General features: G+C 40.9%; 1 protein-coding gene across 17 annotated transcripts in view; it reads left to right on the top strand.

The window, feature by feature from the left end:
• Positions 1–19,863, top strand: part of LOC123865952 (probable phospholipid-transporting ATPase IA) — a 79,857-nt gene that overhangs the window by 36,232 nt on the left and 23,762 nt on the right. For 16 of the 17 annotated variants that reach the window (XR_006796085.1, XR_006796083.1, XR_006796084.1 and 13 more), the window contains 11 exons: positions 10,102–10,231; positions 14,813–14,996; positions 15,434–15,594; positions 15,919–16,116; positions 16,530–16,654; positions 17,161–17,313; positions 17,506–17,615; positions 17,921–18,094; positions 18,364–18,544; positions 18,771–18,944; positions 19,666–19,841. Coding sequence is in view for 9 of the 17 variants with exons in the window: in XM_045907182.1 (XP_045763138.1) it covers positions 10,102–10,231; positions 14,813–14,996; positions 15,434–15,594; positions 15,919–16,116; positions 16,530–16,654; positions 17,161–17,313; positions 17,506–17,615; positions 17,921–18,094; positions 18,364–18,544; positions 18,771–18,944; positions 19,666–19,841 (1,766 nt within the window). In the remaining 8 variants the exon portion in view is untranslated. Of the gene's footprint in view, positions 1–3,047; positions 3,489–10,101; positions 10,232–14,812; positions 14,997–15,433; positions 15,595–15,918; positions 16,117–16,529; positions 16,655–17,160; positions 17,314–17,505; positions 17,616–17,920; positions 18,095–18,363; positions 18,545–18,770; positions 18,945–19,665; positions 19,842–19,863 lie in introns of those variants that run through there. The other variant, XR_006796086.1, reaches the window with a different exon arrangement.

The raw sequence follows: 19,863 nt of genomic DNA, 5'->3' as shown, positions 1-19,863 counted from the left end.
AACGATTTCAAACCAAAAACCCACAACATGTGTCAGTCAGTCAGTGAAAACGTCAGCATTCGCAAGCTAGCTCCGGCTGAATTTGTAAATAATACTGGAGCTTTATTTAGGTACCATTAATTCAATCTCCCTCAACTACGGGGTTCTGTATTATTATAGCCTGAAAAACGGGGTAACCCGTAAAATACGGGGCATCTGGCAATCCTTAACAACTACTTGTTCGATAAGTCTAAATATAAAAACCGGCCAAGTGCGAGTCAGACTCGCGCACCGAGGGTTCCGTACTCAGGTATTTTTTCCGACATTTTGCATGATAAATCGAAAACTACTGTGCAAAAAAATAAATAAAAATCTGTTTTGGAATGTACAGGTAAAGCCCTTTCATAATAATACGCCACTTGATAAAGTTATCTTACTTTGAAAATTGAAAATACTAGATAATTATTTGTTCATGAACACATTTTTTTGTGATGTAATGAAAAACTGAAAACCGTCAGGTTGTCAGTTTTTTCTTTTACTTGTGCCGTGCTTGTGCTATAAGACCTACCTACCTGCCTTTCATGTTTCTAGGTCAACCGGAAGTACCCTATAGGTTTTGACAGATGGACAGACGGACAGACAGACAGACAGACAGACAGACAGACAGACAGACAGATAGACAGACAGACAATAAAGTAATACTATAAGGGTTCCGTTTTTCCTTTTGAGGTATGGAACCCTAAAAACAGATATCTTCTGCATATTAAAATGTACAGTCTTTTAATATTATATTTTAATTAACCACGTTAATTCGTCAATTCGTCCAAGATGAATTCAGTCAGCCCTTTCGTCATGCGCACAGAGTACCTACGTGGTACCTACCTACTTTGTAAAATCATTTGCAGCGCGGTGTGTCCGCTTCGCCAGCTCGCAGTAATTAGCTACTAATTAACGCGTCGTGTTTATGTCCGGCCACCCGGAACCTCATTACTACAGTAGGTACTTACATTCCTACCGGGGCGGATATGTTGCACCAATCGACAGGCGCATGGCCGAATAGATCCCCTACAGCTCCCTACTTCCTAATTGGCCTGAGCGGAACATGCTGTGTTTGTACCCATCTGTTATTAACTAACTACCTACCTAGAATATGATTTTCATTTTATTTCAAACTAACTGACGCCCGCGACTTCGTCTGTGTGGATTTAGGTTTTTCAAAATCCCGTAGGAACTCTTAAACTTTCCGGGATAAAAAGTAGCCTATGTGTTAATTCGTTAATCCAGGGTATAATCTATCTCCATTCTGAATTTCACCCAAATCCGTTCAGTAGTTTTTGCGTGAAAGAGTAACAAACATACACACAAACTTTCGCCTTTATAATATTAGTGTGACTAGCATCTGCCTGCGACTTCATCCGCGGTACATTATGCAATTTATAACCTGTTACTTATGCCTAACAAGTCAGTTTTCTATTAGTGAAAGAATTATTAAAATTGCTTCAGTACTTAATCGATTACAAACAAACAAATCTTTTCACTTTATAACATGTTTACTTAATAGGTAGGTATAGCAGCACCCACAGGAAGCACCTAACTAGCGGTTTCGTCCCAGCTTCGAGGGTTCTAAAAGTAGTACGGAACCCTTGGTGAGCGAGTCTGACTCGCACTTGGCTGGTTCATTACTAATTACCTACAAGTAACCCGCCTCGGCTTCGCACGGGTAGCTTATTACAATTTCGGTAGGGATCTCTAATTCTTTTGAAAAAAAGATACATCCTATGTCACTTGGGATTAATATAGCTTCCTACTGGTGAAAGAATTTTCAAAATCGGTTCATTAGTTCCAGAGATTACTTCCTACGAACAAACTGACAAACTTCACCACCTGCTCTTTTTATTAATATAAGTAGGGAATATAAAAGACTGCCATATGATATTAGTAAACCTACGCCAATATTATCTACTTTTATCTTTCTTCTCCAAGTTCTTCTCATAGCTTTCCGCACACTTTTTCAGAATAAGTAAATATTTATCACTAAGGGCAACAATTACATGCTAATGTCAATTTAGTGCGTTAATTGTCCACCAGGCGCTAGCGTGCTCTATCGTCTAGTGATTTCAAGAAAATAGGTATCGATAAAATTTTAAGCATTTTTTTCTTGTCTATGTAAAATAAAATTGAAATTGTAATTTGTTTTGGGTCAGAACTATAAGAATCATTATTGGCAGCGGCCCTCCTATAGTAACAATAATGTTGTCTTATTTAAAAAAAAATTAGGCATAACGTCTTATAATATTAATATAATCTTGTAATATTAATATTATGTGTAAATGAAGATCTTCATTTAGATGGCAACATAATTTGAATTTGCCGCGCACACGTCACAAGTGTCAACTGTCAACTGTCAAGAGTTGTGCCAGTGTTGAAAATGAACGTTATTTTTGCCGAATGTTTTTAATGTAATTTGGATATTGAAATCTGATTAAAGTGTGGAGTAACAGCTTCGATTGTTGTTTCTCTTTTCAGAGCAACACAAGTTCTTTTATTTCGCACAATAAACACATTATAAACAACAAAGTTGAAAAAGTGTCCACAGTGAAGTATTCTGAGTTAGAACATTTAGATAGATAGAAAATCTTTATTGCACGCAAAAACACATTATATTATTGAATTAATTAATATTATCTTAATCTTGTAATATTAATATTATGTTATTGAATTATGTTTATTAATTATTTACCTACCTATTTCGTCATTCTAGAAACTTAATCTCCTATGTTTGAATTACCTATCTCCACTATTTGAACAGTAGCGAAATCATAATAATATTAATCTTGATATTTACTTGAATACAGTGCACTGAAACTATTACCTATACTTAATTTAAATATAATTAATATTGGCTAATTTAGATTTTTTTCATTTATAGTGACTCAAGTTATCCTAAAATGCAAAAACAGCAAAATCACATAATATTGATGTCGATTGTCGCTTGACAGCTTGTATCGACTATCGATATTTATCAAGGATGCCGGCCGCCCTATTTCATCATTATTCATTTCGTTTTGTTGTGAGCGGCTGTGCAAGCAAGAAAGATCGATAGATCGCGTAGCGGCTGTGTGAGCGATGTCAACACGTAACTCCATGAGCTGAGCGCATAAACATTTGTGGCTCTAATTATAATGCTCTAATTGACTATTAACTGGGCAGAATTATTTTTATAGTGCTCGTTAAAATGTCGAGTTCGAAACGATCGGTCGAAGTGTTCGTGGTTCTCTTCGGCAAACTAGATTTTTTCCGGTGATAATGTGTGTCAAATTTAGTGTTTTATTAAGTTTAGTGTATAAACAGTGTGTGGAGTCGTGACTGGAGTGTGCTGTGTGTGTGTGGCGTGTGGCGCGGAGCTGGGATGGCTTTCCGGGAGTATGTGTCGGGGCTGTTCACCAACCACAACGTGATGGCGCCGTTCTCGCGCTTCTACAGAGCTATGGTGCTCAAGATGAACCAGCGTAAGTACCACACGTGCAGGTGGAGATGTCTCTGTGTAGCCCGGGACAGAATGTCCACTCTATGCTGGCTGTGGATAGACGCTAGTAGAATGTGGCTGCATCTGGGATTTGGGACCACATATTCCCCATATATAAATCCAAATAAGTATCCCCATTTAAAAGAATGAGTAATTTTAAAGATTCCTATACCTTAGCTCTGTATAAGAAGGTGTCTTTGCTTTGCATACTTTGTAGGTCAAGATATAACTGGTGTTCAAACTTCATGTAGCTGTAAATTGTGAAAGTCCTGTCTAAACCATCGGCCCAATAATTTCTGCTTAAGCTTAGTGGCAAGACAGACAATTACTCTTTATAGTTTTGAGAAGACATTTGAAATCATTACTTTAATTAAGGAAAATTGCATGTTATTGCCTTTTCAACCATTATGATTGACACAATATTCACCAATTGATTTTAATTTTTGAGGAAAAGGTCAACGGACAAGTTACATTGACTACACTTGACACAGCTCCACTAAGCTTGCTGTTAGAGCCTCCACTACAGCCCAGCTACGCTGCGGCTGCCAGTTCTATCTATGCAATACACATGCATGCACAGTAAGGATTCAGGTGGGCTGGTGCAGCCAGTAAAGTAACTCATTTCAATTTCCACAATTGACAATCAAAAAGTTACAGTACTCAAAACTACAGTTAAAGTACTCAATTTGGAAAACAAGTTTGAGTTTGAATCAACAATTGCAGAACCGGCAGATTCTAATCTGCATCTTTCTTGGGTATCGGGAGCCTTTGACCACTAGGCCACGGTGCATGTACCACCTGAATTTTTAGAAAGCGGACGACGGAAGGGCATTTTATATTCTAGCAGTGTGTATTAGAAATTGCATCATATGAGTCTGTGGAATTTGGACTATGTAGAGTTACCGACCGATGACTTACGGCCCAATAGTACCCATGAGATGGTAATCAGTACCATCTTATGGATAGCAATATGGCTACTCCATTTCCCTTGATTAACTTTAACATAAACATTAAAAGTGTATTTTCACTAAATGTGTTATGCCTAACCTTGGTCTGCCAAGCATAGATTACAATCTAGGTATAGTTTACATAGCATTATTTTATCAGGCAAGTTGTTTATATTAGCAAGGTCAGCCCATTATTTTGAATTATTACTTACAAGTTACTAATGAGTAAAATGAGTTAGGCTAGGATCAAGGTCCGACATAACTGTGCTCCCCCCTGGCCGGTTTATTTAAGTATTTGCAGCCCTGTGCATTGCTGGGGCGAGTGAAATCCACCCTTTTTCATCAAAGTGAAGGGGTTCAGGCTATAGTTTACTACGCTGGCCGAGTGCTGATTGGCACACTTTACACACCTATATTGGTGAATTCTCAGGCAAGAGAACCCTGGACCCCTGGAATAGGAGGCCCAAGTCTCAACCAATAAAATCTATCACCTCTTTAGTAACTTGTACTACCTAAGTAAGTACTGTAATAACTACTTCTTTAGTATGTAATTAATTATTTATTATTTAAGTGAGAAAGTAATTACTTAACTATAATTTTTACATAAGTAATTTTTTCAGACATGGTTTATTTCATATCAAGATGGTGTACAGTTGTTAATCTATGAAGCTACACAAAATTGAAAGTCAAACGCCAAAATAAGTGACTATATCACATATTATACTCGTACCTATTTACTTTACTGTTTCAACAGTTTTTCCCCAATTCAATTTCCCAGATTTGCAGCAATATTAACTCAGAATTCTTCTGTTATTTTCCTCATTGCCTAATGAAATTCATTTACCCTAAGCTGATGCAACTACAAACATCTAAACAAGTATCTAAGTAAAAGTAGGCAAATGTCTGGAGATGACTTTGAGAATCAAGTTTTTCAATAACTAAACATAGATTATACTACTTAGTTATTTTGAAAAATAACATGAAAGTCCATGTAAGGGAAAAAAAAGTCAAATGGGATCATTTAATCATCACCTCAATCCATCCACGCCAGTCCATTACTGAGTACGGATCTCCTCTCAGAGTAAGAAGGGTTCGGCTATAGTCTACCACACCACCAAGTGCGCCAAGACCTCTCAGGCGTGTAGCTTTCCTCACGATGTTTTCCTTCACCGTTAAAGCAAGTGATAAAGTTAGAGGTGCATGCTAGGGATCAAATCCCGGACTCGCCAAATAGGAGGCCGAACTATTAGCCACTGGGCTATCACCACTTCTGAGATCATTTACTTAATTGTTAGTTAAAACAGTAAATAACTAGTTATAAGTACGCGACAGGTTGAGATGGCAATCGGGGTATGAGGCGGGGGGGACGCCCCACACTCACACATCACCCGCGCTCACCCGCAGCGGGTTACCGCGGGGGCTGTGCTTGTGTGCGGGGCGTCCCCACCCCGGTTGCCGTCTCAACATTTCGCGCAGTATTGCTGTGCATATAGGTATATAGATTAGTTCCAACTTGGATATGTGCGTAATACGCAACTTAATACGCTGAGAAAATGGTCTTCGTTAACTGATCGCGTTGCCGTATAAGGGTGGCGCGCATCACCCTTGACACCGGCTCACGATTAACCGTCCACTCGCTGAAGGTCGAAACGCGAAGTTGTGTACACGACTTACGTGTACTGAGGTACGCGCCCAAGGGCAAGGGCGTGCAGCCTTGAACGGTAAATAACTTCTAGGGAAATCTAGTATAGAAAGGTACTACTACTATGTTGTATTGTATTGGATCTGCAATAACTACGATCCAAAGAATTGGTGACTTTGCTGAAATCTGCGAGGAAATCTTTTCTCGTCTCAACCGATTAAGAAAAAATATAGCGAGCAAACCTATCCGTGTTGATTATCGTCGCCCATGAACATTTGCAGCACCAGAGGAAACACCAGTGCGTTACTGGCTTTTTACGAATTTGTATCATTCACTCTTCGAACAACCCACCAAAATCTAGTGGGAACCGAAAGGAGTTGGTTCCACAGTTGATAAGTGCCTCTTGCAAGGATCGCCAAAATACGACGCCGCTTGTGTCTTCGATTCATCAGAAATAATGCAGAGTAAATACAATCCAGTTAGGTAGGTAGGTCCAATTTCGAGAAAGAGGTTAACCACCGAATCCAGCTTGGTTGTGCAGCGTTCGGGAAGCTTCGAATGTCTTCACGATTCAAAAGTAGTATAGAAGTTTATTTGAATAAAAAGCTTTCTATTTCTATTCATTACAGATTTGATCACGTAAATACTAGATAGGTACCTCTTCTGGGAGGGCCGCTTCCTCCGGGACAAGACCTACGGGCGTCGGCGCGGGAGGCACTCATGCGTTCAGATCTCTTAAACATACATCAACCCCAAGTAAAAAGATCGAGTAGATTTATCTATGGTCTTATCCTTAAAAACTTTTTAGAACATTTCTGACTTTGGCATCCCCAAGGAACGTGTAGGTTGAACGAAAATTACTTCGGCCTAGCTTTGATTCGATGGATCTACATACATATTTGTTGCCTTCCGATTGGAATATATCTACCTACTTAATTATTCATCAGAGGCTGAGTGAACTAGAGTGAGTGAAACTCTCGGTTTGAACACCTGATGTTAAGTGATTACCGCCGCCGATGAACATTTGCAGCACCAGAGACACCGCCGATGCGTTGTCGGGCTTTCAGGAATTTGTTGGTCCACCCCTTGAATAACTCCATGTGGTAATCTAGTGGGAACACCGCGATGTGAGTTGATTCCACAGTTTTCACGTGTGATATTCTCTCGAAACGTGTTGCCTCTAGTACCTACGTAAAATCATAGTACCTGTGTAGTTACATCATTTATTATTTTTAAACATGACAACTTAAATTGTTTTTCAAACTAATAACTAAGTAACCTAGGTACCTACTGACAATACTTACCATAAATTGGTGATATATCAGTTGATTTTTTATTAGTACTTGCTTTATATGGGTTGACTCAGTGACTCAATAATTAGAATATCTTGGCCTCCACAACTAGAAGCTACTATTCATGCTTGTTCCTTGCCACTGCAGTCTACACGTTCGTCTTCATAGAATCTGCAGGCACAGATAGTCAGTAGCACGATTTCGTAAAACCTGTATCAATTATTGTTACAATCGAAATTGTTGTTATTGGCTTTTATGGTATCGAGCTGCAGGAAACTTGTAACAAAACGCGATGCTTCACCTACATTGGCAGGCGTCAAATGTTACTTACATTTGATGCTAGGTAGGCTATGAAACGTCTATAGTACTCAGGGCATCCAATAATCCTGTTCCTGTTAGAATGAGAAGGGTTTTGGCCATAGTCCACCATGCTGTTGCTGGCCAGTGAAGATTGGCAAACTTCACATATTTTTAAGAACATTAACTATGGAGAACTCACAGGCTTACAAATTTCCTCACAATTTTATCCTTCACCGTTGAAGCAAGTAATATTTAATTGCTTAAAACCCACATAACTCCGAAAAGTTAGGGGTTGGAACCGAACCCACGATACCTACTCTAATAGAAGGCTGACGTTTTAACCACTAGGCTATTACCTATCACTCTATTATAATTAATTACTAATAGATACTGTCATGTTTGGGCCAAATTAAGGCTAACGTCAATGTCGAACAACGCCATAATCGCGATAATCAAGCGTTAAACTGAGTGGCCACACTTGAATGGTTAACACACATGGCCACAATTGAATTGGGGTTAAAATCGTCTAACGTCAAACGGCATTGTGAATGCCATTGTACGTTGATCGTGGATCTACAACTACGTTTAACTGGAAACGCCGTTGAACATCGCGTTGTTGGCCGTTAATGTGGCCGGGACATTTGAGATGTCCGCATTTGTCTGGTGCAGTCAAGTGTCTCTCCATATACCTACCTACGACAGAGAGCCTTCTAAAATGTTCTGAAACTAAAGTACTTGTATAAAAGCTCTCAAAGAATCCAGAAATAAATAACCTTCTCCAGATTATTCTTGCAAATGGAAATGCATTTGCAAACGTTTTCGGAATTCGGTCATAACTATAGTACGCGACAGGCTGAGATGGCATTCGGGGTATGAAGCACACCCGCACGGCACCTGCGCTATCCCACGGGTTAGCGCGGGGGCTGTTCAGGTGTGCGATTGTCATCTCGACCTGTCGCGTACTACAGTTATATCGACTTATAAGTATTTAAATAAAATTAAGTATATTGCTTTGCGATAATATCTAAAAAGAAAAACACTTGAACTTGGAGGAGGGAAGTAAGTAATTCATATTTCCACAGAATACAGATTATCGATTTGATAGCCACCACCTACTCGGAACTGTTATAGTCTCATCATGATTAGATTATTTTGTAACGATAAGTAAAAGCGGTGGTAGCATAGTGGTTAAAACCTTGACCTTCTATTCGGAAAGTCGGGGGTTCGATCTCGGGCACGCACCTCTAATATTCGGAGTTCTGTGCGCTTTAGCAATTCAATATAACTTGCTTTATCGGCGAAGCAAAACATCGTGAGGAAACCTGCATGCCTGAGAGTTTTAGGCGTTTGCATAAAGCATGAATTAATTTAACATCAAGAGGTGGCTTGCCCTAAAGACAGACTAAGTAACGATGGTTGCATTTTTAAGGCATCTCTTGATGGTAAAGAATCCCAAAAGTTTTATGGTTTAGCCACTGAGTTAAGCCACAAAACCATTTGAATCCTTTTTGCTTAACCTTGATTTCGTTACGATCAACCAAACACAGACTTATCTTATCAACAACAACTAAGTAATTAGTAACTACAGCTACTAGTAAGTAAATAATAATAAACTATTGACAGAAATGCAAACTCAGACAGTGTATTGTTATTTTTCTAATTTAAAATACGAATCAGAGCGTAACATACCTGACAATGGTTAGCCGTTAAAGTGTTCTTCTCGTAGCTAGCTATTTATTTAAAAATATTACTTTAAATTCCTAGCTCTAATTCATTTACTAAAACAAGTCTCTACTTTCTACAATAATAATCGTAGAAATCGAAAAATATTTGATCATTTCTTTCTACGTTTCTCTTCACTGAGGCTCTTTATCTTTTTCGTTTAATTAATATATAATGACAGGAGTTTTCTTGGAATAATAATGCGGTGGGTTCGTATATTTTTATATCAGTGAAAAATTTTCAGAATCACATCCATTAGTTTTGGAGGTTACCCATTACCCATACAAACAGGCTAAAAGTACTGAGTATATTTAAGTACTTAATATTTACGGTGACGTAGACTTGATTCACCTGCGATCAATGACTTTATTGCCTGCGATCATTAACCTGTAGGTGAATCAAGTATAGGTACCGAATTGTAGGAAACCAGTTAGTGGGAATAAAATCACACTCCAGGGATCCAAGGAGCATAAGCTTTGGTTGGCTCCTTGGTTCCCCAGGGACGGTGCTCTATCTGTTTTTATTTTTTCTTTTATAATAATATGCAGTTTTTGGTTGAATAAAGGTCTATTATTTATTATTAAGTATTCTATTGTTACTCCTTAACGGATTCCGACAACAAATCAATCAAACAATAGGTACGCGCTGCCGCTTGATGTCCTCCAACATTCACGGATGAATGTTTGTTTTCAGATGAGGACGAGGTTACGACTTCGGGGCTGACGGACGGCGCGGCGGACGAGCAGCAGAACCGCGTCATCTTCGTCAACCGGCCGCAGCCGCAGAAGTTCGTCTCCAACAGGATATCCACCGCCAAGTACAGGTAATAGCTGCGAGTACTTCTCACCGGTGATGCTATTCATTGCTACTTTTAAATCAGTTTCATTTGATGAAATTACATGTTATTTTTCTTCACTGTGATTTCAAAGATGATTTTTCACGGAAAGTGATTTATCAATTTTCGCACTTACAATCGTTTGCCACATCAATTTCACACAAAGACTAGATACTTATCTAAGGAGGAATATCATATTGTATGTATCTTCAGAATTCATTAAAAGTCTTAAAATAGTTTACTGAATGTCTTTTTTAACCCCCGACCCAAAAAGAGGGGTGTTATAAGTTTGACGTGTGTATCTGTCTGTGGCATCGTAGCGCCTAAACGAATGAACCGATTTTAATTTACTTTTTTTTGTTTGAAAGGTGGCTTGATCGAGAGTGTTCTTAGCTATAATCCAAAAATATTGGTTCAGCCGTTTAAAAGTTATCAGCTATTTTCTAGTTTTCTTGTAGAAAAGAAAGGTTAGGTTCATAATATTCAAGTGTCGATTGACAAATGTCAAGCTGTCAAGATGGACGTTGTCTAGATATACATATTAATTATTTATTTGAAAATGATTTGTCCGGGGTGTTGAAAATTTTTAATTTACACTTGTTAAATACATGATTAGTATAACAAAGAGGAAAGAGTTTTTTGCTTAAAATTGATACTATAACTAGGTTCCTAAGTACTGAACCTATTTTATTAATTCTTTTACCATTAAAATCTACTACTACGCTACTTTCCAGAAGTAACATAAATTACAATGCCTGAAAAAATTTCAAGTGCAAGTCAGACTCGCATACGAAGAGCGCCAGACCAACGTCTCAAAATAACACTTTATACTTACTTGATTTTTTAACTTTTCTTGGCGGCCATTTTGAAATTTTTATTATTTGTTATTATAGCGGCAATAGAAATACACTTTCTGTGAAAATTACTTCAACTCTACCTCTCTCGGTTCACGAGATTCAGCCTGACAGATAGACGAGCGGACGGTTGGTATCTTGCGGGTACGGAACCGTAAAAAGCTAGTAAGGAAAACTAGTAGTTAACAATGTAGTTTGTAAGTCTGATAATTTCCCGTCCGTCGTCACGATCTTCCTATTATGTGGAATACATTCTACGAACGTATATGGCAAATCGAGGTTTACTCTACTGGAATTGCTCAACTAAGTACTACCTACTTTATAATGAGAGTAAAATTTTAATCAAGGGTGCGGATCTATTCAGTCCACCCCACGTGACGTCACTGGCGCGACCGTGCGGCGAGGCTGTCTTGAGTTTTGACCGAGATTGTGAAAGCAACTCTATAGTCAAATTGTTTTCTCTCTGCATCGTATTCCTTCGCCCGACGTTTCCTCGTGCGGGATAGCACGGGCGACGTACGGGTGTGTGGGGCGTCCCCCCGCCTCATACCTCGATTGCCATGTCGACGTGTCGCTTACTATAGGTCTCTTGTAGGGACTTTTACATGTCAAGTAACCTGAATCCAGCGCCTCGCGGCGAGTCGTTTGGTGTCGTCTGTCCACCTAGTGACTAGTGAGGGATCTTCCCACGCTACGCTTTTCGATGTGAGGTCGCCATTCCAGCACCTTGGGACTTCTTGGGACTACAAAGTCTGTCGATTTTTCGAACCTGCCCCTTGCTACTTCAGCTTCGCAAGCCTGAGCTATTATGATTAATAACAAATGGAATCATGCTGACAAGGTGAAATTCTGACTTCCAAAGTCGGTCAACCATTCAGTTACCGACCTACTACGGGGTGATTCGCGAATCAGTTTCTAACGCTGAATGATAGCCATCGAGCTGATTTGGCATTGGTTGGTTCTATATTGCTGCTTCATTCAGTGAAATTAAAATAATTTTTCATAGAAAACTTTTAAATAAATGTACCGCTGGAGCAACGTTGGACCAGCATAATCGACTAATATGAGCTATTATAATTGTAATTAGATCAAAGTCCCTATACTGCGAATTAACTTTAATGGAGCGCCCTATTCAGTACACCCACAATATGACGCCGCCGCGGCGCGACTATGGAGTATGGCGCCTCCTATTCAGATTCTATGTCGCTAGAGAGTAGAAACGAGTCTATCCTGGCCGGCATTCTGAATTAAGCGATTCTGTAATCAAATTAATTGTTTGGTGTTACTGAATTGGAATAATTATTGCGAGCTCCGCCGATAACCTTGACGGTGCACTAATGATGCAAATTTTTCCTGAACGCAAAACTTTTGTGCGACGACGAAATCCATCGACGTAGAACTCATATAATATGTATATGTATATACATATAGTACGCAATATTTACCCCGCAGCGGGTTAGCGCGAGGGCTGTGCGGGTGTACGAGGCGTCCCCACCCCAATTGCCATCTTGACCTGTCGCATACTTGTGCGAGTGCGACTTGCACTTGGGCGGTTGTTCCCGACAGCATGTGTACTTCAGTGCCGAAATCAAAAGCTCTATAACCTTGAGTGAAAGTTAAATCGGCCAGTGCGTGCCGGCATTGTTTACGCGCTGAATCTGGCAGCCGCCTGGCAACCTGCCCAGATATCGGAAGCGCCTGGCTCTGCGATGGTGTACATTTCTTTGTTTACGTATGCCATATGCTGGGAGTTGGGACTTTGGAGAATTTAGGTTAATCGGGTGACTGTTAGCTGTTATCTGAATATATTGTGACTGTTCGCTGTTATCTGAATCTGTTTACATAAAATTAAACGAGGTGGTTTTTAACCCCCGACCCAAAAAGAGGGGTGTTATAAGTTTGACGTGTGTATCTGTGTATCTGTGTGTCTGTGTATCTGTGTATCTGTGTATCTGTGTATCTGTCTGTGGCATCGTAGCGCCTAAACGAATGAACCGATTTTAATTTAGTTTTTTTTGTTTGAAAGGTGGCTTGATCGAGAGTGTTCTTAGCTATAATCTAAAAAAATTGGTTCAGCCGTTTAAGAGTTATCAGCTCTTTTCTAGTTTTCTTGTAGAAAAGAAGGTTAGATAACCGTTAGGTTCATAATATTATGTCAATAGACAAATGTCAAGCTGTCAAGATGTACGTTGCCTAAATACATAATTATTTATTTGAAAATGATGTTTTGGAAAACTCAGATACTTTGGATCGTCGGGGGTGTTATAAATTTTTAATTTACACTTGTAGATATATCAAGCTTTTCATATGATGCCCGCAAAACTTACGCGTTGATGATAATAATTAATAGAGAATAGAGCAAGATTTTCTTGTCGTGATACAAGAAACACAGTTGGAAGTTCCCAACCGTGACAAAAAAAAACCGGCCAAGTGCGAGTGTGACTCGCGCACCGAGGGTTTCGTACCTACTCGAGTATTTTTTCCGACATTTTGTACAATAAATCCAAAACTGTGCATAATAATAAATAAAAATCCGTTTACATTTTAAGTTTTTTTTTTGTGATATTTTTGATTTGTGACACGGTTTTCGGATTTTTTTCTTTACTTGTGCTATAAGACCTATCTACCTAAATTTCATGATTCTTAAGTCAACAGGAAGTGCCCTATATGTTTTCTTGACAAACGGACAGACAACGAAGGGATCCTATGAGGGTTCCTTTTTTCCTTTTGAGGTACGGAACCCTAAAAAAGAAAGATGTTGCTTTTACGTGATCATTATTAACGCATGGAATACTAATGCCAGTCATTCGACATTATGATGTGATTGACCACAACGAAACGTTACGTAGGATCTGTGCCAAATCGAAAGTTGTATGAATAAACATGAGCAAAAGCTCACTCGGACGGCTCGTGAGTCGTGAGCTGCCATTGTTTACGAGTGGTATGCGCGGCACTTGGCATGGTGCCAGGAGTTTCATTTGATGTCACAGGCCCATCATACGATGTAGATCGACTCGTTGTACGTGCTTGCTGGGCCTCGGCGCAATGTCAATTGGTTTCATGTTATGACGTAGTGATACTACGATTATGGTTATGATGACACAGTTGTATTTGTTGTACCCTGTTCAGAAGTTGAACAATAGTTTTTCGCAACTCGTCTTCAAAACGTCATGCTACGAAAACTTCAGTTTTTGAATTCTATCCACATTAGGTATATTTCCAGGATAGACGACGGAGAGAGTATGCTTGGAGTTTCTCTACGCGATCAAATCAGACATGAGAAGATTCTTAGGAGAACCAAAGTAACCGACAAACATAGCGCAGTGGGTTGCGACTTGCGAAGCACAGTGCCAATGCACATAGTTCGAAAAGCTGTCCCTACAAGAAACCTATGTAATATGTCCAGCCGTGGACGTCTATTGGTTGATAATGATGATGATGATGCTAATATGTCCAGTATATCGAAACGCAATTTCCATTTATTGTGGAAAGATCTTTTTTATGAACATGAAAAGTGCACCCCAATTGGTAGAACAATTTCTCCCATTTCGATTTAGGATGTAGGCTCTAGGTTTTACCAATACGCGGGTAGTGAGAAAAGTGTGTGGGTAAGGAAAGCGGAGGATCGTATGTGGTGGCGCGCTCTTGGGAAGGCTTACGTCCAGCAAGCAAGGAAACAGGCCGATTGATTGATTGATTGATACATTGTCCACAGCTTACCATCGTTCGTCCCGTTGTTCCTGTTCGAGCAGTTCCGGCGCTACTCGAACTGCTTCTTCCTGCTGATCGCGCTGCTGCAGCAGATCCCCGACGTGTCGCCGACGGGGCGCTGGACCACGCTCACGCCGCTCATCCTCATCCTCACCGTCAGCGCCATCAAGGAGATCGTCGAGGACTTTGTGAGTATCTATCTTACGGAACTTCATTTTTTTTTAATTTGGAAAAGGAAAATCCTCATGGATAACATCTGGCATGCCTGACTTGATTGCAGGTCTTGTGCAGTTAAAACCTCCTCCAGTATCTGACATCTCCGCTCACGGCCTCCCGGTATTGCACAAAGCATTGCATCAGGAAGGCAGCTCTTTTTTAGGATGTGGTTCTTTGCTGATCCCATTCATCATCTACTCGCGTTTTTGTAATGTGTTTGATTAACTCAGCGAACTTTCCCCATTCTTCTTCATTAAGGAACTGAAGAAAAGATTGGGCCGTTTTTGTGGATTTTCAAAGTAAACAGTTAAAGTTCAGTTTTCTTTTGGTAAACTACTGTCTTACCATGCGCTATCCTAGATAAGTTTCACGACTTTTACCCAGCACTACATGAGCATAATGTTGGCAGAAACGCCACCGCGCGGATGACGAGACCAACCGGCGGAAAGTGGAAGTGCTCAGCGACGGCCGCTGGCTCAGCATCCGGTGGGAGAAGCTGCAGGTGGGGGACATCTGCAAGGTGCTCAACAACCAGTTCTTTCCAGCCGACCTCGTCTTACTGGCCTCTAGGTTTGTGCTATTACTTACCAGCAAAAATTACTAGTTCCTTGAAAGTGTCAGCGACATGTGTACACGGGAATGAAGTGAGACTTCAGGTTTTTAAAAATGCAACTCTGCCGCTATAAATTTTGCAGATGAACCTTATTTTCGTAATCAGCACCTCCAAGAACTTCGGAAATGTTGATTTATTTTTTAATTTGATTCTGCTGTGTATCTGAAAAATACTCTAGGTCAAAAGTTGGTAAACACGGAATACACAAACGACTTACCTTCTATGAAAAAGTACTCAAGGAGTTTTCGAACTTCATTAACATAAATCTTTCTTGTCTATAGCGAGCCCCAAGGCATATCCTTCATCGAGACGTCCAACCTAGACGGGGAGACCAACCTGAAGATCCGCCAAGCTAACCCTGACACTGCGCCGCTGGACAACGCCGCGGCGTTGGCGGAGTTCAGGGCCACGGTGCAGTGCGAGCCGCCCAACAGACATCTCTACGAGTTCAATGGCATGCTGAAGGAGACCAACGCCAAGTGAGTAACTATTTTAACCAAACTGGACTGGACCGGACCCGACCAGCAGGGTAGTTCGCTAACTCAGTGTCTAACACTGAATGATAGCCACCAACCTCATTTGACATTAGTTGGTTCTACTGCTTCACTGGGTTATATTAAAATAATTTTCCATAGAAAACTTTCTGTGAATTAAAAATTAATTAAATGTTAGTAAATCGGTAGGCAGGTCAGTCTATACGGTCCGATCTAACTTGGTCCGGTTCACTGAGTCATATACAACGAAGTCAAGTAATTTAAAAAGTTGCTGTTTTTCGTTGTCTCGCGGAAATTATATCGCGGCTCAGTGACGTTTTCTCATATTTTTACTCTTTGGTTGCGGAGTCTGTATGTTCGTGATAAACTTCGCTTCAATGTATCTGACGATGTTCCAGAACCATCCCCCTGGGGCTGGAGCAGATGCTGCTGCGCGGCGCCATGCTGCGCAACACGGCGTGGGTCATCGCGCTCGTGGTGTACACGGGCCACGAGACCAAGCTCATGAAGAACTCCACCAAAGGTGAAGGCCTAAGCCGTCAATATGATGAATATTTATGTCATCTTCGTAATTCGCTCCCCTTTATTTTTGTCTAACTGAGCAAAGCCGTCAACGAATTCTTCCAAATCTATCATACCGTGAGTTTGCTCCAAAAACATTAAAAGTGTGAATGTTAAACAGATTTTCGTATTGGTCGAATCCCATAACTTGTTTCAGAAAATCAAGTAAATTCTCTGACAGATCTCAAGATATAATTGAACGTCAAACAAGTTCCTTTACAGCTTCAAACGCAATTTGATACATTAACCGAAAACAGAAATTTCAAAAGGGTTTTATGTAAATGTTTTTAATAGAGCAAACTCTTGGTGACACCAAAAACGAATTTTGAAATGGACGTCATCTTTGTAATTAGCACCCCTTTATTTTCATCTGCTCCTATTTTGCTTTTCATGTCCAATATCCTGTGTTTGTATAAAAATTATTCTCGTTACATTGTAGATAAGTTAGTTTGAGTGTTTATTTGGCAGCTCCGCTGAAGAGGTCGTCGATCGACAAGCAAACCAACACTCAGATCCTGATGCTGTTCATCATTCTGCTGGTGCTGTCGCTGCTCAGCGGCATCTTCAACGAGCTGTGGATCCAGCAGCGCAAGTACACCGACTGGTACATCGGCCTCAGCGGTGAGTCGGAACTAATAGTTATTTTCACCTCACTAACTCAAAAAGGGCGCCTTTGCTGTCTAAAAGCAGCATTAACTATTAAAATTTGACACTATAAATCAAGCGCTCATTTGTCGTCGTACAGAAACTATACCGTATAGTGTATATACAATAGTTTTATACAAATCTTATATACAACATTTTTTTTTTCAGATGCGCAGAATGCACATTTCGGATTTAACTTTTTAACGTTTTTGATATTATACAACAATCTTATACCTATATCCTTACAAGTTACGGCTGAAATTGTCCGATTTTTCCAAGTGAGTACCTTTCATTCAGTGTTTTATAAGTATAAAAATAAACTTTGTGAATTTTTAAGCTCGTTTCATCGCTACTAAGGCTGCGTCTACGCTAGTCAAACTTTGAGTCTTGCTTTCTGAAATAATTGCCTTGTTGAACCTCATTTTCGGTAGTTTGAAGAGGTTCATATTTCTGACAACCATCAATATGAATTTTGGTTGCGGCTGTGAAGGGTGAAGGGTGCTTGACCACTGAATCAGAATTTTGAGATAAAACGCAATAAAATTATCATCATTCATCATCAGTCATTTATTAATTCTTTCAGGCGAAGTTCATAGCGATGGACAGTGAAATGTACCACCCCGAGACCGACACGCCCGCTCTAGCGCGCACGTCCAACCTGAACGAGGAGCTGGGCATGGTGCGCTACGTGTTCAGCGACAAGACCGGCACGCTCACTTGCAACGTCATGGAGTTCCGCAAGTGCTCCATTGCTGAGGTAATGCGCGCACGCACATCTAAATATACGTACGCTCGCTCGCATTCACACATACACACACACAGTAATAGGCCAGATACGTACACACTGAAATTCTGAATTTTTGTGTGTTTTATATCACAGAACCGGAAAAAATTGCTCCCTCTATTATAAAATCTCATAGGTTTGGTCCATATTTGATCCAAACAGCTGTTTGTTTTAAATTTAAGGATAATTACATCACCAAAATGTTCTTCCAAAGAGGTTTCACTTAATAAGTCTTACTTCAGGTGATATACAACAAGCCCGGCCCCGACGAGAGGCTAGAAGACACGCTCCTGTATCAGAACCTAGACAACAACCACCCCAGCGCCGCCGTCATATCGGAGTTCCTGACCATGCTGGCCGTGTGTCACACCGTCATCCCGGAGATGATAGACGGCAAAATCAACTACCACGCCGCTTCGCCGGGTAAGTGTAGGTCCGTTTGGGTCGCTTCTTCGCCCCGCACTTACCACAGGATTGCTTCGTCGAACCTGTATGTAATGTCATATACTTGCTCAGTGCTCAGAACATGGTTCTATTGCGAGCAAATTTGTATATTAAACTAATCGCGTCACATCACAAAACATCACCATATAGCATATAACGCCCCATGTTTTGCTGAATGTGGACTAAACGACAGCTGTGTTGACAGATGAGCGCGCCCTGGTGGCGGGCGCGGCGGCGTGGGGCTGGGTGTTCAGCACGCGCACGCCCACCGCCGTCAGCGTGCGCGCGCGCGGACACACTCTGACCTACACCGTGCTGCACGTGCTCGCCTTCACCTCCGCGCGCAAGCGCATGTCGGTCATCGTGCGCGCGCCCACCGGTCAGTATACAAAGAAAACGTTTGTTTTGTAAATTACACACATGTTATAAAATAAGGATTGGTTCCACTACTTGAGGAATAAAGCCAAAAGGCCTCAAGCAGAAGGAGTGCTGGAATAAACTGTGTCCTGTGTGTCACAACCCGAGAAAAGGTTCCAGCTCAGCATAATGCCTTGTACATACACAAGACCACACAGCGCTGATTTTCAGCCGGGACCTTGGTCTAATCGAGCTTTGGGCGTGACGTGCAGAGTTCTAACAGTCATACAGTCACTTTCATACACACAAGCATCCTGAGAGGCCAGTGGTGTCAACTTATCAAGACCCCAAACGCTTCTTTGCTTGTATACCTACTCCAGGCTCATCAGGCTTTCGTTTTATTCCGTACTAGATGATGCCCGCGTCTTCGTCCGCCTAGATTTAGGTTTTTGAAAAATTCCGTGGGAACTCTGCTTTTCCGGGATGTATAGTTGCCTATGTTAATTTCCGGGATGCAAGCTACCTTTCTTATAAATCGGTTAAACGGATGGGCCTATAAAAATCCCGTGGGAATTCTTTAATTTTTCGGGATAAGAAAGTACCCTATGTTCATCCCGAGGATGTAAGCTAACTCTGTATCAAATTTTATTAAAATCGATTAAACTGTTGGGCCGTGAAAAGCTAGCAGACAGACAGACTCACTTTCTCATTTATGATATTAAGTATGGATTGTTTGTGTGCAGGAGAAATAAAGCTGTACTGCAAAGGCGCGGACTCGGTGATCTACCCGCGGCTGGCGGGCGGGCCGCACGCCGCGCCCTACGCCGAGGCCACGCTGGCGCACTTGGAGCACTTCGCCACGGAGGGGCTGCGGACCCTGGTCTTCGCCGTGGCGGATATACCGGAACACGTCTACAAGGTCTGTGCATACTGGCCGTATT

This window comes from Maniola jurtina, chromosome 6 (genome assembly GCF_905333055.1).
Source record: "Maniola jurtina chromosome 6, ilManJurt1.1, whole genome shotgun sequence".
NCBI lineage: Eukaryota > Metazoa > Arthropoda > Insecta > Lepidoptera > Nymphalidae > Maniola > Maniola jurtina.
Note: the sequence above shows the minus strand (reverse complement) of the source record. Positions and strands in the feature narration are given on the sequence as shown.